This window comes from Apteryx rowi, unplaced genomic scaffold (assembly GCF_003343035.1).
Source record: "Apteryx rowi isolate R43461 unplaced genomic scaffold, aptRow1 scaffold_31, whole genome shotgun sequence".
Lineage (NCBI taxonomy): Eukaryota > Metazoa > Chordata > Aves > Apterygiformes > Apterygidae > Apteryx > Apteryx rowi.
Genome location: NW_020449530.1, coordinates 3,479,970 through 3,500,842, shown reverse-complemented (window position 1 = coordinate 3,500,842; position 20,873 = coordinate 3,479,970). Strand labels below are relative to the sequence as shown.

Here is a 20,873-nt window from a genome sequence, read left to right as displayed (position 1 = left end):
GACTCATCTGAAAACACTCCAGTTTCTGAAAGCCCATCCTTCAAATACATTATTACTGAGAAGTTTTACTGCGCACAGCAGGCCCAAAGGCTGAGCCAGAACGAGTTCCTGCAGCAGCATGCACTGTGGAAGAGACTTAGGGGTTGGGGGGGGGGTGTTAAATCCTTAACAATATATTTTATCAGGGTTTCTCTTCTCTGTTGTTGCTGTTCACAAAGGTCTGGTTTTACAGACCATGTAATGAAAGCCACTAAACACAGAACTGTTAGATGTGGGAAGAGGACAAACTAAAATAGGAGGGAAAAATTCTGGCTTTCAGTGGTGGCAACTGTTACTAGCAATCTATGAGCACTTCTAGTTATTTAAAGAGATGAGAACATCTTCATACAAAAAGAGGATTTTTCAGGATGATGCTGTTCTCTTAGTTGAAGGAAAAGAACACATCCACATGAAATGACCATGGGGGATCTCTCCGCTACAAGGGCCTGCCCCTCAAAACATCTACCTGTTTCTGCAAATATTCCCTTTAATACCACATCTTGGGAAACTTTGGCACAGCAAGAGCCGGGAACTCCTGCAGTGGTGGTGCCTTGCCTTGCTCTTCTAGGCAATAAACTGATCTCCGCTAACATAAGTAAAAGACAGTCACAGAGTACCTGGGTGCTTCCCTTGCTTTCTTGCCATCCCCAAAAGCCTCCAAGAGGATGCGTTTCTTCCCACAAATGCCAGAGCTTAGTTTAAGCGACTATTTCTGCATGGTCAGTGCTTCAGAGCACCGCAAGGAGACATGTACAGGGCGTGCGAACTGCACCAGTTCTGCCACAGGGATTTTGGAGGCTCAGGGGGTGTCCAAGCCTGTTCCTCATGAGCAGGATACCCTCCTGGCAGCAGAGTCCTGCAGTGTCGCGGGGTGCGGGGAGCAGACCGCGGCTCCCACCAAAGCCCTGCACCGAGGTTGGGATCGCTGAGGACAGCTTGCGCCAAGGAAGGYGCTTTCCTCTGCCACTGGCCATTGCACCCGCTGGTGCCCTGCTGAAGCGGCTTGTTGGACCCCAGGCTGATGCCTGTCAGTCATTCACACTGGCAACTCCTTCACCCGAAGAACAGGAAAACGTGTTGGCAGCTCTCTCCCCTCCATGAGGGAGAAAGAAAACAAACAAAMAAAAAAAGCAGCAGCACTTTGACCCACTCCCCTTGCCCTCCCTGTGTTCCCCCCAGGCACACGTACCCCACTACGAAACGCTCCCAGAGGCAAAGAGGAACGCAGAGCCACGAGAAACACTTGCAGGAGTTTGACAGGGGCCGCTCAGAATTGGGAGGAACCTTCCACCCTAGAAAATGATTAAACAAGCAGAGAGCGCACCATGACCTCTCATCCATAGCGCGAGCGAGGGAGGCACCGGGGTGGGCGCCGAGGGGGAAGGGGCGCGGAAAGCAGAAGCAGACACGAGCAGAGCTGTTACCTTATGGAGCAAGCTGTCAGGGCACTAGCCGAAGGGAAACGTGGAGGCACCACTGAAAGGTACTGGCTATTTAAAGTGTGCAAAGAAAACTTCTGCCGTGGTGTAATCCTAGACTTCGCCCAGCCCACATTCCTTCCCCCACCCCCAGGGCTGGACAAAAACCTACACATGACTGATTTCAAGGCCATGGCGAAGGGGCTCTTTCCCCCTGCCTGCGAGGTCTTACTTGCCCTCCACCAGCACACGCGGGGCTGGCTGATGCCACGCATCCCCAACCTGCAGAGTCCCTTCCATGCCTCCCGCTGCCCATCCCGCTCCCCTTCCCGTGGATCAGCTCTCCTTCCTCCACTTCCCCCACCCCATGTGCCTGTCACTCATTCGGTGCGCCTTGATCTCTCTCCCTAATATTCTTCCTGTGGGAGACAGCAAGCAGCCAAAATTCACAAGTGCCCGTGAAGCCTGTGCAAGCAAGAGTCCACGTCCTGAGCCCTGCTGGGGGCAGGTAAGACCCAGTTTGTGATTTAACAGTGAATTCTCACTGCAGACACAGCGGTGCCTCTGCAGAGCATCACTGGGAGCATGTCACTGGGAGTCCCGATCTGCTGGGGCTGGCAGAAGAGCCTGGGAGCCCTGCACAGTGCTGGCTGCACCGTGATTCACCATGGCAGCAGGACAGCACCGGGAGAAGGCCTCTGCTGCGGAAATAAATCCTATTAAATTCTGTTCCGTTCCTCACTAAGGGTCCGAGATGCAGTAATATCGTCACCATCTCTATTCCCTCGCATGTCTCTCCTAATCTCAGGAAATTTTTGCTGCTAGTCTTTCTCGAGAGGGAGAAAGAAGTGCAGCACTTCTGCAGTCCCGGGAAATTGCCACAGAGTTCGCAATACCAAGCGACTGGACAATAAAGCAGCAGATGAAAAACAACGCCAGTACAAGCAAAGCAATGCGCAAAGGGAAAAACAGCCCAAGTTCTGCATACCCAACGCAGGGCTGTAAAATTAGCTATCTCCACTTGAGAAGATCCTGGACTTATTGCAGCTGGTTATCTGAAGGCATTAGCTCAGAGGCCATAAAAAAGGCAAACAGATCTGGGTATTGTTCATAATAGGCATGTGCTAGAGCTGTGATGGTCCAAGGATATAAGTGAGGCAAAGTCTTTAAAATATTTTTATTACACCAACTGAGGAGTATCTGGGGCAAGAAAGAACAAAATCAAGTTTTTGGCTTCAGAGTCCTTTTATCAGGCCTGCAAAGCAGCAGCAGCAAAATCCAGGCTGCATACAGGTAGTTCTCAGAGTTATTAGGAAAAGGACAGGAACAAAACAGCAAACATTGCAGTGTCACCATGCTAACCTATGGTGTTCCCACATCCACACAGCATTGGGCTCTCTAGAAAGTAAAATTACTAAAGAAACAGAAAAGGTACAAGGACAGGCAGAGGTAAGGAGCGGATTCCAACCGAGGAGTGATCAAATACACTACGACTCCTCATCTTGGGAAAAGACGACTACAATAAAAAGAGAGAGAGAACAGAGGTCTAGAAAACAAGGAAACAACAGAGGAGATGAATACACCATTCACTACATCTCATAATGCAACAACTAATGGTATCCAGTGAAACATTCAGATTTAAAATCAAAGGAAATACCTTTTTTCCCCTCCCACTGTGCATAATTAATTAAACATGGTACCCATTGCTATTGCCACAGAATATTGGTCAGAAAGGAACTAGACACATTTCAAAGGACTGCTCCATAGCAGCTATTAAACGGGATGGTCCAAATGAAACATCCAGCCCCAGTCCTTAAATTGATGATTGTTGGAAATGAGGAAACTATTCCAGAGGCAGAGTTACACTGGAGGAAGAGCATCAGAGAATATCCCTGCAGGGTTACAATCTGACAGTGACTAGCATAGTTGTTAAATAGTTAGTGCATGGATACAGGGATTAAAAAAAAGTAAGAGAGAAGCCAAATAATAGCTTGCCTCGTGCAACAGACATAAGAAGAAAGGAAATCAAGTATGGAATCATTTCTGGAAATTGTCAGAACTATTGTATACATTGATGTTGCTACACGAATATCCCTGGATAACAACAATAACTACTCCGCGCCAATGACAATATTCTTATCAGCAATTTAAGTAGAAGATGACAAGCTAATTGGCAGGCACTAATAGAGTATGATAGGAAAGTGTGCAATCAATAACAAACTATTTGACTTCCACCCAGTCAGATAAGACTGCACTGAAAGCAACAATAAGTTAAAAATGAAAACAAAAGTTCAGTGTAAACATAACAAGCAGCAAGGAGAAATATTGCATCTCCCAGTGTGAAAGCAAGCTGGAAAATCCTGAGCAAAGCATATTTAAAGTAAAACAACACTTTTCATGTCTTCTGGGAAGAAACAGAAGCCCATATGGTTCTGGGAGATGTTACTTGAGAGATCTGAGAGCCTAAAAAAATACATATTTTTACTGAAGATGGGAAGAGAAGAGAAACAACAAATATCACAAAGGATCAGTTAAGACTACAGGAAAAAGATGAATTCAATACACATTTTTAAAATTGCAGAAGGCAAGAAAGGTACTTTAACCAGCTCATCAGAGACAATGAAGATCTATAGGGAAAAGTGAAAAGGATGAAATTAAATGTTTAAGATTTCGAGTTTGTAATCATATCTAAGACAAATGGAAGAGCTGGAACAATCAGAAACAAAATCCTAGGAATTAGATTTGCAAGAAACAAGTAAATAGATAGGGAAGAAAGTGAATCTAAAAAAAAAATGAGCATGCTTAAGTAATGTGCATCCTGTAGTAACATGAGAATAATTTCATCCTCAAACCTACCAAGATGATACTATTTAAATATATATATGCATACGTATACACACACACACACACACACACACACACACACATTTTACTTATATGGACAAGAACACCAGTGAAGGACTTTTGCAGTAGCACCGTGCCACTTATGGTCACACAGCTGTAACCCTGCCAGGTGGCTGCAGAACATTTTCTCTCAGTGCCACAAGGGCTGGAGAATGACAGCTGTCGTGCTGCATCTGTCCCAAATGCATCACTATGGTGCCATTCCCTGCGATGGCACCAGTGGGTTACGCTGCCAGTAGTCTCACCTGTCAAAGGTGGGAAATGGGAGCCTGCCCATTTAACAATCCCCCAAAAGTTTCTGCCACAAGACTCGAGACAACACCAACTTATATAGTTTTACTCCTCCAAGTGCTGTCCCATGCTGTTAAACACTTACCTGCTGTTACCTCTTTCTGCCCCCAAGGCAGCCTGCACTGCAGTGGCAACTGAAATACCTCCCCAAGGAGGTTTTGTGGCRTCCAAGTCTCTGCAAGCTGCTCACCTGCCCTGGCTGGCGCAGGGGCAGAGCACTGCCGGTGCATCGAGCACATGTGGGGCAGATCTGGCTTCACTTGTCCTCCTGCTCTCTCTCCCCCACATCCATTTTAGAGAGAAGGCTACCGATTCCTCTCCTCAAATCTAGGTTACATTTTGCTCATCTTTCTGTCTACAACACTTACCAAGATTTCTCTCTTCAGTTTTGTCCCATTCTTCCACCAGTAGTTGAGGTCATGCTGCAGGGGAAGCACTCACTCCCAGAATACGCAAGCCTGGAACAAGCTTTGCCTAGAGATAAGAAGGTACTTTGACATTTCATGGGTCAGATGCGCACAGGAACTGGCCCCAGCCACGTCCTGCACGACCGACACATGTGAGCGCTGGCACTGGACTTGCTCATTCTGGTAGGAAGCCACAGAAAGTACTCCCAGGTCTGCTCTTGCATCACATCTACATCAAACTGAGCATGGAAATAGCTTGCTTAGATKTCTTTCCTCCAAAGCACTCACCCACCTCCAGCCACCCAGAGAGGTGGTTCAAACCCAGGAGAAGGAAGGATTCAAAGCCAGCCACTTAAAAGAACAGGGGAAAAGAGGAGAGGAAAGACAGTTACTGGGAGAGGTGCACAGTCTTTTACCACAGTGCAAGTAGTAGTGACTTTCAAATGAATTTATGCTCCTAATCCACTGATGTGCTTCTAGGAGAGTGGCTGGGGCACAACTGTGGCTGCTGCTTAGGAGTTCCCAAGGTGAGGAAGCCGCCAGCTGCATTTGACATTTGCTCCATGTGTGAGTTGAATGCTGAAAGCAGTTATGCGCCCCACTTCCACCTCCCCCTCCACCACACATGACAAACTGCCTCCATGAGCTTAAGATCTGCATAWTCTTGCAAGGCACCTCCCAGCTTCCAAGAACCCAATTTGCCCTTATATTATCTGGGAATGAAAGGCCAGAGCAAATACAATGCATTTCCTCTATCTGATAACCACTGTGCTACTGGCCTTCTCAGCTTGAAAATGTCATTAAGCTTAAGCGAACGTGGCTGTAGAAAGGAGAATTGTTGCAAATATACACAGAAAGTGAATAAATAGAGGCTGATCTTAGCTGGCACATTACGGGAACCTGGAGACCACTCAGCAGAGAAAGAAGTCATAACAAGCACAAAGGAGTGATTCCTGCTTGAACCAGTAAGTTCACGGAAAGATACCTATATTTTGAAACTACTATGTCAGAAACCTAAAGTCATTGCAAGAACCTACAAAGTACATAAGAGTATTTTCTGTCAGAGGGAACTACTATTACAAGCATTTTAACAGCTTCATTCAACTTGACAATGCAGCTTCCCAAGTGAATATTTGCTTTCAAACAACAACATGGGTGACCAGAATCCCAAGCCAAGAAAAATCATTTCCACACTGGACAGATGCAGACCCACGGTGGCCTCACTTCTGCGCCCAGGTTGTTTCATGCAAGATATGTAGGCCTGCGGATACCACGCTCTGCATACAGGAGATAAGCAGATGAGGCCCCTGCAGTAGCCAGAGTTCACTTCCCAGCTTGAATGCAGAATTGTGTGCTCACAGCGAGTACAGAGGTAGGGAACCCCCTCCTGAAAGTACCACTGCCTCACCCAGCAGCTCCTCCACATGCAGAGGCTAGCAGTGATGCTTGTGTGTTGCTTGGTGCATAGGCTGACAGCATACTGGTGAGTCCCTCTCTACGCACCTCTGATCACAGGTCAAAAGTGGTAAACCATGGCTGCTACAAAGGGTAGATTAGTTAAGGCCGAAAGGACTGTGGAGCCAGGCTCCCTTTGGCTGCAGTATGAATTCCTAGTCACATTATAGAGGGGCAGCAACAGAGCTGCAGATTCCCATAATCACTATCTCAACTATGTCCAGTCCCAGTGGTTTCCCCCACGGGAAAAGGATGGAAACAGCAGCGTGTTTTGGGAGTGCGCTTGCATGTCTGGAACCAACAAACCCAAGATTAAGTCAGGAATGTGCAGGCATTTGTATTGCATGTATGAGCACAAGCGCAGGAGGAGTACATAGGCAGGCATATCTGCAATGCTTTGCATCTTACCTCTGTTTGGACTTCTGCTTAGTAGCTTGCCTCTATTATAAATGCTCTTGTCCTTAGCACATGTGAGCAGGGAACAGTTTTTTTTCCTGTTCAGATTTTAAAAGCATCCCCATTTTACTTATAGACAAAAATGAAACCACTTTAAAATTTCTGCAAGATTATGCAGTTATAAGCATATATATGTAAATGTTTATGATAAATTATATATCACACTAACATAATTTGAACAGTGATCGAGTAGCAAGCAGTGGCAGTTTTACTGAAAACTCTTGAGTCTGGAACCTTCAGGCTTTTCAGCATCTCCCACTTTCCTCCCACCTCCAGCAGCTCCCTGTTCCTCAGGGCTCTTTTTTAGTTCCACTTTGCCACAGACTGGGAAGCCTGAACAAACACTTGCTGAGTAACTGCAGGGATAGAGCTCTCAGCACATTTTCGAAAGAGGGAAGGGTTCACGACCCTTCTGAAGACTAGTTATCTACCTCATGATGTGAAAATAGATAGTTTGCATCAAGAAAATAAAACTCGCCAATCAGTTAGCTGTTGCAGCCAAGGGGTGAATTAGAGGGCATTTTTTTGTATCAAGAACAATATACCATAGGAAATCATCATTTCAGACAGGTAATGATAGCACTATTGCTCAAGTGGCCCAAAAGGGAGACATAAGACCAGCAGACTGATCACGTACAGCACAGATGAGGGAGTAGAGAAGGAACTGTATGATAGTCTTTCCTTATGCTCTGCACATCTTGCTCCTCTCAGGTGAAGATTATAAAGCTAAAGTATACTCTCTGCAGTAAGAATGAAACCAAAGCTATTGACAGGTTTGGGGCTGGGATTTTAGACATCACTGCACCCTGTCTGCCTGGAAGAGGGATGTTCCGGGAGGAAAAAGGAAAAAATTTTCTCAGCAAAGAAACAGGCTTGCACCTGTTCAACTGACTCTTCCACCAAAAAAAMCAAAACAAACAAACAAACAAGAAATCTGGTTTTAAACAGGGTTTTAGGCAACATTCTCAGAGCATCTGTTCATATTTATTTACATGCTTGAAAAGAAAAAAAGGATACTTTTTAATTCAATAGATTTTCTGGGCTGGTAACTACTCAGAATATAAAGCTTCCAAACTGGGAGGAAATTCAATAGTTAGATATCTATTTATTGACAAAATGAGACAAAGTTTAAAAAAGTTTCTCTGAAATAAATGATGCTCTAATTAGAGATGACAAAGTGAAAGACTTCGGCATTTCAAAAAGGTCAGTAAGAAGTAAAACACGGGTTCAAGTTTCCCAACCTCCAAAAATCAGAAATTCATTAAATTGCTAAAAAGCCCATTTTGCCAGGGGGCGTGTCTCTCTGAAACATTCCTAACAGCCCTAATCTTAGCATCAGGAATGCTGCGGCTGAGCTCTTCGGTCAGCGCCGCGCGCAGCCAGGAGCAGGCAAGCTGTGCTTGGAGACAGCCCAGCTGAGATCACAGAGCCGAGGTCCTAAATGACGCCCGGTCCCCTGGGCTCCGCAGGGAGCTCCGCTGCGGAAAGCATCAGCTGCCAGCTGCAGCTTGCCAGAAACATTTAATCTCTCTTGTTCCGATTCTGCAGCTGACTCTACAGTAGAAGGCAGTAAAGGGAACTGTGCTGCCTATCTTCCTACCCTTAGCCTTTCTAGACTGCCTAGGCCTCTGCCATATATTATATAGAGGCACACAGAGCACAGAGTACAGGTACAGACAGAGAAAAGAAGATTTCCTCTCAAATACTGAACTAAATCAGTGGTCAATGAGGCTTTGAAACATAATACGAGCAAAAGATCCAGAGCCTTTAGACATCTCCAAAGACAGATGGGATTCTGCCCGAAGCAAGCTTCATACTGAGTACGATCTCCTGACTACAAGTCATTCCTGTTCTGGTGGTCAGTTGCAACATATCATAGTAGTGAGTCTCTTTCTTTCAGGCTTAAACATTTTTTTTCCCTCAAAAAATTTAGGTAAAGAGTCATTTATGAGTTTTGATAATTTAAGGTAATCATATATTTTTTTAATTGGTGAGTGCCAGACATGAAAATAACTGAGCTAAGTCCAGCTGATGCCTGGCAAAAAGCCTAGCCCTTCTAGTCAAGAGGAAGAATGGCCATGGAAGAGTGGGTTGGTGCCCAGGCAGTTGACAGTTATTAGCAAAGCCATGTGCTGCAGGGTAGGCAGTAGGCAGCTCTGTGGCATGGCTTGAGCACAGCGTTTTCCAGAAGGAGCAAAGGGGGTGCCATTGCTCATGCAGCTCAGATTGTCACTTTCAAATATCCAATTCCAAGTCATGTTACCCTTTTACTGCTGTGAATTCATATATTGATGCCCATCTGAAATAAAACATACAGAGGCTGCACCAAGAGGTCAGTCAGAAAAAATACACACACACCCACACCAGGATATTTCCAAGTTACTTTCCGTCAGCCACACAGGCTCATAGCATCACTGCACTTTTTGATGACAGACTTAATTCCTGGCCACTGCAAGTTCAGGTACTGTTTGTCAATCATCTGGTGAGTGCTGGAAATGTTTCATTAAGTTAGTCACCGACCACAGCCCACATGTGCAGTTTACATGGTGATCAGAGAAAAAGATGCAAGCATCCCTGGTGATGTGTCCAGACAGGGGAAACAGTCAAAAACATGGAGCCAGCCAAACTTTCAGTCTTGGCATTCACCATAACTGGGATCTAGGGGAAAAGAATTGGTCTTTGATATTATTTGCCCTACAACTTTCCTATTGCAAAGCTCAAACTGCACACCAGTATCAGCATACTCCCTACTGCTAGAACAGAAGCTGCAGATTTATGCCAGAGCAAATCAGAAAATACTTTTTTTTTTTGCTGTCCAAATCTGGTCCTAGTAATGCTAACGGCAGGGACATAGCACTCGGCTCACTGAGGAGGAACTACAAAAGCTAAAGTGACTTCAGAAGGAAGGAACTTACTGGAGAGAGACAGAAAAAACAAGTTTTGTCACTTGTCACAATGGCAGTGAGGAACCTAAGTGATGTGCCACATGGCTTGTTGACCAAGACATCACAGGTAATAGCTCACAGCCACTCTCAAAGGTACTCAGAAGATGCACATGCCCTTAATTCTGTTTCCAATCTCAGCCCACTGCTGCCTGGAAGACTTCTCTGCAGAGCCTCTCCACTTCCAGCAATCAGCTTACTGGGAGAAGCTGGAGACCAGCCAGGGCTGACATTATAGCAAAAATATGCTAACTTGAATGGAGGATGCTTCCTGCTTGTAGGTAAGGAATGGCAGCTCCACACTTCCCCACAGTGGGGGAAGGAAATACTGAGCTGGAAGGTAGCAAAAGCTTTAGACAGGCAGTCTGTGGTTTTACAGCTTCTCTGGAGTAGACAGGCAGCCCTAGCAGTGTCCGAAGTTAGACTTCCCCTGCTGGGAAGGGAAAGTAGTTGAGGAATAGCAAAAAAGGGAACTCTGCCATATTCCTTTTAGCCTCATTTCCCTTGGAGCAGGGATTTCCCAAGGCATAAAGGAAAGGCTTGAGAAGAAAGATTAAAAAGCACATGAAACAATTCTATTTCTTTGAGATCAAGGAAGTTTAGAGAGAAACAGGGACCTAGAACAGCTGCTTCTTAGGACAAAGCAGAGCAAGGGGACTTTCAGATCTTTTTGCAGAAATCACAGGTGTTCTGTATGCAGTTTGTCACCACCAGTCTCTGCACACTTTTTAAACAGGAGTTACACAAAGAAGTGCCCACTTACTACTTCAGACAGGAATCTGATCTGTTAGCTTCCTACAATTGCCTTCTACTCAGCAAGGGAAAGAGCCACACCACTTTCCAAATTGTGAACAGCCTTACTGTTGCTGTGAAGTCTTCCATTCTTTGTTACTTGTTCAATTTTGTATATTCTATAATTTTCTAATACACTTAAATCCTGGGGTACAAGATTTAAACAAACAGTCTCAAGCATATTTCTACTAGGGAAATCAGTGCTCAAATCTTCAATATCCTGCACATACGTGCACATTCAGGAACAGCAGAGAATCCTTTTAGGGCATTGTACTGCATGTTTACTATAATTCATAAGCTGCCACCCATTCCTAACATGCAGCTTTCAAAAATACTAGGTACATACTTGATCCACTAGCACATTACCAATCCACTAAAAGCAGCTGCTGGGTTGTCTACTAAGATTGTGATCATCTCGGGACCTGTGCATTCAGAGATGGGTCGCTCCCCTCAGATTATTAACACCCACAGCAGGTAGCTCAGGCACTTGGCCTTAAAGGTTTTTTGGTGTTTTTTTTGGACATACATAATGCCAAAAAATGGCCTCTAAAAAGCTTTCAATTTAGACACAATGCTCCATCTAGGATTAAAACTATTCATTGCAGCAGGGCTTTTGTTTCAAAGGCATTCAGAGCATGTTTCCTTAGAAATATTTGTTTTCTAATATATCCTTACTACTTTCATTGCCTTTAGCATACGACTTAACATTCATTTGTACCACAGCATCTCATTACATAAGGCTTAATGCTCTAAATCTCATGCTGTGTAGCTTTCAGCTGTCCTACGCATTTATCACCCTTTCTAAACCAGCGTGGCTAGAATTTCGATAAGGGCTGAATTTATTGCCTCTCCTTGATGACTATTGGTGCTCCAAGCAGAGTTCCTCTTCAGCTCAGGCAGGCTGACCAAACACATTCTTTGTGATTGCAGCTGGATAGGATTTGCTTCCTGCTTTTCATTTTCAACTAACTAGAGGAAGCCTCAAATCTTTAGCAGATCAAAATTCTCAACTTCTTACAGAGACATTAACGGTGATTTGGGGAAAAATGATTTTAGGAAATTTTTCCCTCCTTCTAAAATGTCTCATTTTCAATGTACATAATGATGATATACAGCAGTTCTTTTAATCAGTTAGAATCACTATTGTTAGAGACATGCAATACGTACCTAGAATGACAGCAAGGCATCTCCTATAAGCAGTTGATGAATCTTCAAATAGTTTTTTGTTTTACTTTGTTACAAGCCTGTGTTATGCTCATTCTAATAATAACTAGCACTTATTAGAACATCATTTTCAGTTGCCCTGTAGACAATAAACAGGATAGCCATCCTTGGACAAGTGCCTAGTAAACAGCCTACTGTTGAATAAACAAGGTTGTAGAATTTTTCAGTTCTCTCAGAACAAAGATCAGATGACCCTGTTCATACTCATCTGTATTACGAATTTCTTTCAGTGGAAGCAACCATGTACAAAAGGACTATCCATCATTAACATTGACTTCAACTAGACCAACTTGGAACTGTAGCTAGATATATGGGTCTGACACAATCGCTTACTAGCTGACAGTAAGTTTAGGTACGAGTAGCGCTCAAAGAAGCTTGGCTCTGCCATTTACTTTATATGCATCYTGCAGCAATTCTAGTTTTTTTGGTTTTTGATTTTTGGGTTTCTTTCTTAAACTCTTACATGCCACAATAATGAATGAAGCCTAGAAAAATCTCTGTACAGAAGATCATTTTCCTGATGGATTGTGCTGAACACCTCAGCACATCATATTCATCTTCAAACAAGGAGGGAACACAGGGAGGATGCAGGGAACTACGGAGCAGCTGGCCTCACCTTGAACCCTGAGAAAACTATGGAACAAATCCTTCTCATAGCAACATCCAGGCACATGAAGGATAAGTGACCAGTAACATCCAGCACTATAGTGTTAGAACAGCCTGGTTGCCTTCTATGATGAGATGACGAGCTTTACGGACAAAGGGAGAACACTGGATGTTTACCTTGACTTTGACAAGGTATTTGATGCAGTCTCCTGTAGTATCCTTATAGCCAAAATAGGCAGTTATGGAGTGCACAGACAGCCTAAAAGGTGGGTGAAAAAACTAGGTGGACTGCTGTGCTCAAACTTTAGTAGTCAACGATTTGAAATACAGCAGGTATCCAGTTGCAAGTAGAGTACCTCGGGTTGGTTCTGAGGCCAGTACTACTTTGTGTCTTACCCAGACGGCTGATGCGATATGCAACCCAGCAACTCTGCAGGTAACTCCAAACTGAACGGAAGGGGGCAGGGGGAAAGAGAAGGACAACCCAAAACATGGGAGGGCAGGCTTCCCATTCAGAGTGGCCTTGACTGGCTGGAGCGATAGGCTGACAGAAAATTCATTAAGTTCAGTCTTGCCCTTAGGATATAACCCCATGCAACAATACACACTGGGATCACATTGGCTAAAAAGCACCTTTGCAGAAAAGGACTTGTGGGGTAATGGTAAACACATTGACTATGAGTCAGCAGCATGCCCTTAAGAGTGATAAAGGCCATCCACGTATCTCGCTGCACAGTAAGAGCATGGCCACCAGGTTAAAGAAGTGATCATTCCCCTCTATTCAACACTCGTAAGGCCACATCTGGAGTACCATGTCCAATTTTCAGCTCCTCAGTACAAAAACAGGTGTTGACAAACCTGAAGCAAGTCCAGCGGAGGGCCACCAAGATTGTTAGAAAGCTGCAGCACATGACATACAACTGTTTGTTCAGCCTGAAAGCTAAGGCTGCAGGACCTGTGGTCTTCAACTATGTAATGGATGGTTACAGAGAAGAGGGATCCAGATTCTTCTTGAAGAAAACAAAAGATACAACAGAAAAGTTGCTGCAAGGGAAACTGACTGTACATCAGAAAAAACATTTGCAGTGAACATGGTGCAGAACTGGAACAGCTCCCCAGGAAGGCTGTGGAATCTCCACCCCTGGAGATACTCAAAACTTGACTGGACACAGCCCCAGAAACCTTGATCTACTTTCAAAGTTAGCCCTACTTTGATCAGGAGGTTGACCTAGATGACCTCCAGAGGTCCCCTCCCACACATCTGTATTATTCTATGATTCTAAATACTGAAAATATCTATGCAAGCTTCGCAGTGTGGCTGATGAAGCAACACATCTGCTTCTGTTAGCTTATGCTAACTGTATCTGTGCAACTGTATCCTCAAGCTCTCATGATCAAACAGTCCAGGCTGCATAAGCATTCAGGTACATCTGCTCTGCAAAAATCATAAATCCTAAAGGTAACAGTACTAAAGTTCAGGAGTAAAGTTTATCTCTATGCAAATAAAGCTGCCTAATTTCAGGCATTGGTTCTTAAAAACACTAGAAACCACATGGTTTGGATAAAATATATAACCCAAGTCTTAGTCATTTTTTGTTCCTCAAAACAGCTCAGGTCATTTCTCTGGCCTTTTGTGTCAGACACATGAAGACAAATAATATGGACAGTGGTTAGTATCCTTTGTAGCATATAGCATTAAGACACATCTTTCTAGGTACATAAGGGAAAAGTTTTTTGTATATACTGAAATGTTGCATCCAAAGCATATGAGAATCTTTTCCACAGCTCTGGTAGACATTTAAGAAAATTATTCCTTAGCTTAACTTTGGTTTGCTTGTTTTCATTTGTTTTTATGAAATTTCAAAAGCTTAAGATCTGGAGACAATATTGCAGCTATAACTTTAGGTTTTTAAACCACTAACTACATTTCTACAGATTTTTCCAAAAGTTAACATTTATTCATGTGTTTATACTACCAGCCATTTTTTGAGAAGAATTATGCTTTTAAAAATAAATGTTTAAACAATAAGATGTAAAGCTAATAATGGTTTTCAGTTTATGAATACCTTACCTGAAAGCAGATGGGACATCCATAACTAGAAAAGGTGGGGTAACCTACTTCTGAGAGTGTAATAAAAAGCCTTTCAACGTGAAAACATGAAACAAACTACTAAAACTGTGTCAAATTCCATTATTTGCACATTTCTTTCTGTTTACCATTTTCTAAGCCTGCTACAAGCAAAATGATTGAATATTGCATCCTATATCTGTTTGTTTCCTTCTCATTGTGACTAGTGCTACAGGTAACATTCTCCACATCTACTCAGAGAAACAGGAACATTCATGCAGATTTACTAAAAGATCTCTTTCCAGTTGATGGTGCAACTACATATAACAATGACTTTATCAAGACAAAGTATGTAAGAATGGTTAAGAGGATATGCTCAATGGTTAACAGGATATGCTAACCATATTTTTTCTATTATGTCATGGATTCTAGGAGTCATGAAAGAATACAGAACACTGGGATTCTTTAAGAAATCTTAAACTAGTCTACTTCTGGAACTATTAAACATCTGTGACAGATAGTCTATCCACTCCATACAGGGAAACATTTCTGTAGTACCATCAATTTGAAGGAAAACAACATCTGTTTAAACGAGTTTACCAAAACTAAAAGCACATTGAGAAGAAGAAAAAAAAAGTAACTGGAGGCAAACAGAAGGTATGTCTAACTACAGGATAGACTCCTTCATAAATAAGTAAACAAATAATACTCTTAAGTTTGCTAGGGTGCCCATTCAGCCACATGCCTAACCACAGTTTGCTTCTGCTTTTAATACCATATTGGTCTTTAAGGAGCAGGAATTAAGGGTCTGTGCCCAATTTGCACTCAAAAATTCCCAAGACCCTGTATCTTCTGCCCTCCATCTTAGCTCTTTTCCACATCTTCCTCTTCCCAGGTAGCAGGCACAAATAAAACAACCTGGTAAAGTTCATCTACCTGAGCTGAATTTTTTTGGATAGATAATTCTGCCAGATAAATAAAATTCCAAAAACTAGAGAACAAGAGAAGGGACACAGAACAGTCAAGACAGAACACTTTTGTTTTTGTCAATATTTTTTTAAATCCCAATCCAGCTCCTAGTAAGTCTGGACACTACTTACAACACTCCTAGAACTGCAGAAGAATGGAAACACAATGGGGAGCGAGTGGAGAGGGGGACAAGACAGCCCAGTGGCTGGCTTCAGACATTCACATACAGAAAGCCAGCATAGACTGGAGTCATTAAGGCCCAGATACCCCACTAACAGGAACAAACCCAAACACAAAGGTAGCACATGAAATGTATTTACCTATTTAAACACAGGCAGCTGGTCAGGCTAGAACGGGGAAGGTAACTGCTAATTCCTTGTACTACAAGGAAGGAATGGAGTAAAAAAACCCAAGCCCACGGGCAGGTTTTTGCTTTGTGAACCTCTGTCTGTGCTGCTGGTTAACAGTGGTAAGTATAAAAAAATCAAAGAAAAATAATCTATTTATAGAACAAGTCAGTAGTCTGAGACATTTAGAAAAAAGTAAAAACAAGTCCTTCTTTAAAAATGGATTTACTAAAACAACTGTCACCCAGGATGACCCCAAGCCCTCTGGTCCTCTGGCAAAGCCAGGGGCAACTTCAAACCAGAATTGTTGCTGATTGTACACTGGTACACATCCAGCAAAGCCAGCAGGGAGGGGATCTGCGCTGCGAACAGTATCTGCAGACTGCTTGCTGGTATCGCTTGAGGCCATGCCTGTAGCCTGGTGATACTGGAAATAGTTGTGAGTGAAACTTTTCACAGAAGCACATGTCAGTGTAACCTCTGAGGTAAGTGGGCTGTCTTCTTTCCTTCCCTGGGTACAGATCACAGAAGCTGGTGCCCCAGGTGCTGTACCTCCTTGCCAGCTCCATCCTGCGTGAGACAACTTTAATGTGCAGGAGTGCAGAACTCTAAGCAAAGCCCAGAACAGGAGAGGGCACCCCTTGAGAAAGGGAAGCACTCTGCTTTTCCCAAGCTCTGATCTAGCTAGACATCTTCATCAATATTTTCTTGCCTTCCTCAGGACAGGAAGATCAGCTGTCTCTCACTAAGAAAGAATTTTTGCCTAGTGGAGTAGGGTTGGGTTTCTTTTCCTTTTTTTTTGTTTTTTTTTTGGTAAACAGAACCTTTGCTGATTTCTGAGATCATGAGCTTCTCTGCCCTTTAGCTACAAAAGAGAAATTAAAAGAAATTCATCCACTTGCTCCCATCCTTATCATGTAGTGTTAGCTGCCTGGATACGGAGGCAACTTAATTCTCCCAAGACATTGCCCTGCTTGCTGGGTTGGCATGGGGAGGCAAAAGATAACTTCCAAAGTCGCCTCCTTAGGGTAACCTGGTAGGGCTAAAAGCTCCAATCTACACCCACCAATTCCAGGCCAACTCCACTGCCAACATGTACTTCTAACACCCTGAAGTGTCTAATCTAACAGCCTCGGGTTTGCTCAGTCTCTGAGAGCAACAGCCACACTCACAGATGGAAATACTCAAGTCAGAACATTGGCTGTAGCTCCCAGTGAGGCGGTGTCTGCATAGATGARTCGGTACCACTGTGCCTTGACGTTCCCATTGTATGAAGGAAGCCAGCTGTACGGAAGGGACCAACTCTGCTGCAGGTCTGTAAATCCTTGGAAGTGAAGCTTAGTGGCTACATTAGCTTCAAACCCTCTCTTTCTGTAGGGTTTCAGTGGTCCATTTCCCAACAAGTTCCAGACATCAAGTAGCTGCTAACTTGTCTCCTTAAGGTCTTCCATTGGTAGTTTGTAGCTCAGTAAGAAAGGGGGAGGTGGTGCATGAGCAGGGCTACTTGATCCCTGCATAGGCTTCTTTGCACAGTTTATACAGATGTAATCCTCATTCTCAGCCATTTCTGGAGAGACACCAACACAAACTTGATGAAACCACTCATCGCAGCCACCATCACACTGTACCCAGTCTACCTGCAGGAGATAAGATCAGCAACACATAGCACATTAAAGGAAAGAGATAGGCACAGTTTCTATAAAGAAAATATCTTCTATTAAACCCACCTGATATACCTAGAACACAAAAGCTTTTAGGCACAAATTATGTCCCACTGAACCTCTGTTTTAACYAGCTACTTAAGTTTAATTAAAATAATATTACTCTTCCAACAAACATTGCCCCACTCACATCTTTAGATCATCACAGCTATAACAAACACTACTACTAACAAGGAAGATGACATTCAACTTTCCTCAAATAAAAGACAGGTATGCTACCTCACATTTAAAACAAAGTAGGAGCATGCTCAAGGGCAGCTACCTCAGTGTAGCTGAAGTTCCACAAATTCACACCCTGACTTGTATATCCCCTTAGTTTGCACACTCAAGTGGTGGCTTCTGCAACATCAAAATTACAGACAACACAGGGGCCTGATTACTGCTTCTAACTACAAAACAGCCATATGAACTCAGTGGCTTTACTATCTTTTGACCAGCTAGATACTGATAGACAGATATCACTGTATCTATCACTAGATAGCTAGCCACTGAATGCCAAAAATCCACACAAACTATAACTTCAAAGTCTCAGACCATTTAAGCTAAAATAGTTCAGAGTTAAATTTGCTGTAGAAGAAGTAGAGAAAGGCATAAGTAAATTAAAACTTGAAAATGGGGGGGGGGGGGAAATAAGATGAACCAGTAGATTTATATAATTATCTGCGTAAAAGTACATGTTAATTTGATTGTGTGGGCAGAAATTGAAATCTGCAGGATAATGAACACAGATTTTTAATTTAAGTGGTATGAACTGGTACAGCTATCGAAATTGTTACTGCTGTAGTCCAGCTTTTGCCTTACAGAACAACAGGAAAATGAAAATATATTAGAAAAATAATTTTGGTGGCAATATGTCTAAAGCAAAGCTACACAATTAACTCAAGACTTTTACTTTGACTTGTAGCAAACTATTCCTGAAAAATTTAATATGTGACTAGTAATGGACACTAAAAACTGCAGTTTCAGTCATTACATTCCCCTGTCTGTTATTTTCTACTTGTATGGCAATTACTTGTTAAATGTACAAAACTATGCCCAATATTATGGAAAGTCATTCCAAGAAAAGCTTTGATTATATGATTATGAATTTTACTCAGGCTCCTTTATGAAAGCTTGACAAATTTAGTATGACCTTCTTCAAAATACAAATTTAAAGGCAACCTCCTCCATCTTTTATTTCAATTTCTGTAAAAATGTAAAAATATTACCTAATTATCTGTAGAGAAAATGGTGGTACAGAGACTGTATCATCTTATGAGGGATTTATCTTACAGTGTGTTTTCTAACATGGGTCTAAGAGTTCAAAACTCATCTTTTAACACTTATCTAAATACTTGAACTCCATGTTCCAATTTTTGCAGGAAAAAGTCTTTGGTGTTTATATTTGTTCCTACTCTCTCTTGCACAAGCCAGTGCAATATAGCACCAGTCCCACAGTTATTATGGTTATTTTTTTTAAACCAGGGGGGAAAAAAAATCTAAAAATGGGAAAATCCTAGAAATTGTGAAGTTTGATCCTGACCATCAGTTAATCTATGTTAAAAGGTGACAATCACAACAGGCAGTGACACAGAGAAGCAAATAAAGTTTCTTTTGCAAGAATTCAAGCAGCTCTAAAAACACTGATTTTATCTCTCACAAAAAAAGCAAGGAACCGCAGTTCGCAGATCCCTCAGTAGGCAGCATCGTAGTTCACAGACTTTATCCAAGGAATATGGAAGATCTATTTTATTTAGGAGCACTGAACATCCCACTTTTGCTTAGAAATACACTGGAGTCAGGACCAATTCTTGCTGAAGCACAGAATTAATCCTTTGAATTAGACAACTCATCTTCTACATAGCCAGAAAAAAAATTATGAGGAAGACCACAGCTTGAAGAGGCTAAACTTCCCAACGAAGAATAATTTTTCCCAGATTCTAATCTTTCATCTTCTTCTCATAGCCTAAAGTAGCTAAGAATATGCACATTTTATAGTCCACTGCTTATTATTTACTGTACCTGCATACCTACACAATTACTACTCACATTCTCTCATCTCAAATCACACCACTTTGTTGCTCATGTTGTTCAACCTAATTATTAAACTGCATTGGAGTTTTTGAYTTCTCATGACATTGCTTATGACAGAATTAAGCAAAAACTCACTTTGTCCTTGCAGGGCCTTTGGCAGTTCTGCGCAGCACACACAGCATTCTCGTCATCAGACTCCTCAGCTCCTGACCAGTCATACTTGGAAGGAATATCTAGCACCTTCTTCTCTCTTTTTTTCTCGGTGTTCTCCTTTGCTAGTTCCACCTTTGCCACAACTGCCTTTTCTCGCTTCTTCTTCCGCTCTTCTTCTTTAGCCAATTTCTTTGCCAGCTTGTTCAGCTCCTTTGTCTTATCCATGGTCAGTTTTAGCTTCTTCTTCTTGGGTTTTTCCAGTTTCTTCAGCTCTTTAGATTTTTGCTTCATATCACCAAAGAACTGCTCCGCTCTCTCCAGCTTTCGTTTCCGTTTCCTCTCAGAAGAGTCTCTCCCTCTCATTTTCAGTGGTTTTTCATCCATGCTGTCATCCTTCATAGAAAGGGTGAAAAAAAAGTTGTATTTTTTTCCCAAATACAAGTTTCCATATATCGTAAACCTGCAATTTTGAGGGATGTACTTACCTCTACCATTCCCCCAGCATGGTATGAAGAAACTTATCCAACAACACACTTATGAATCCTAAACTAAAAAGGGCTTGACTATTATCACCATACTAGAAAAAAAACATAAGTGATATCAACTATATTAAAGTTTGCTGAATGAGAAATGCCTAGCAAAAAAAGTAAAGAGCAACAAGAGTAAGGAGGCATAATAAGCTGTTATTACAACTCCCTTTTCACATTCCTTTTTATTAGAAGTTAAGAAGATTAATCGTTTGTTAGATGTCCTTGCTTCTTTCTCATCCTAGGTCAATCTTGCTTGTAATTATTTTTCAGAAAAAACAAATGCTATTCTGGAGATTAAGAGAGAGCAACCAGTGAATTCTTAAAAATGAACTCAAGCAAGAGAAGAAAGTAATAGATCCATTACTTGAGTAGCTCCCAAACTGACAAACATTCCAAATATCCTAGTGTCATTAACGACTCTTAAACAGCAGATTCAAATCAGAAGTGGGGTTTAAAATTGGCAAACTGTGTCACTGCAGGTAGCATTCACAAGGACAAGTCATATTTATATCTGAAGGGTTCAGATGTACAGCTCCTT

General features: G+C 42.5%; 2 protein-coding genes across 5 annotated transcripts in view; both read right to left on the bottom strand.

The window, feature by feature from the left end:
- Positions 1-17,176, bottom strand: part of LOC112968310 (sodium- and chloride-dependent GABA transporter 2) — a 51,205-nt gene extending 34,029 nt beyond the window's left edge. For 2 of the 4 annotated variants that reach the window (XM_026070430.1, XM_026070433.1), the window contains exons 1-3: positions 17,091-17,176; positions 4,738-5,126; positions 1,229-1,331 (exon numbers count right to left, since the gene is read on the bottom strand). The gene's annotated coding sequence lies outside the window, so the exon portion shown is untranslated. Of the gene's footprint in view, positions 1-1,228; positions 1,332-4,737; positions 5,127-13,392; positions 13,413-17,090 lie in introns of those variants that run through there. The other 2 variants (XM_026070431.1, XM_026070432.1) reach the window with 2 other exon arrangements.
- Positions 7,936-20,873, bottom strand: part of KDM5A (lysine demethylase 5A) — a 60,717-nt gene continuing 47,779 nt past the window's right edge. Inside the window, exons 27-28 of the mRNA XM_026070434.1 lie at positions 19,788-20,198; positions 7,936-17,555 (exon numbers count right to left, since the gene is read on the bottom strand). Of these exons, the coding sequence (XP_025926219.1) occupies positions 17,343-17,555; positions 19,788-20,198 (624 nt within the window). The 3' untranslated portion in view covers positions 7,936-17,342. The remainder of the gene's footprint in view (positions 17,556-19,787; positions 20,199-20,873) is intronic.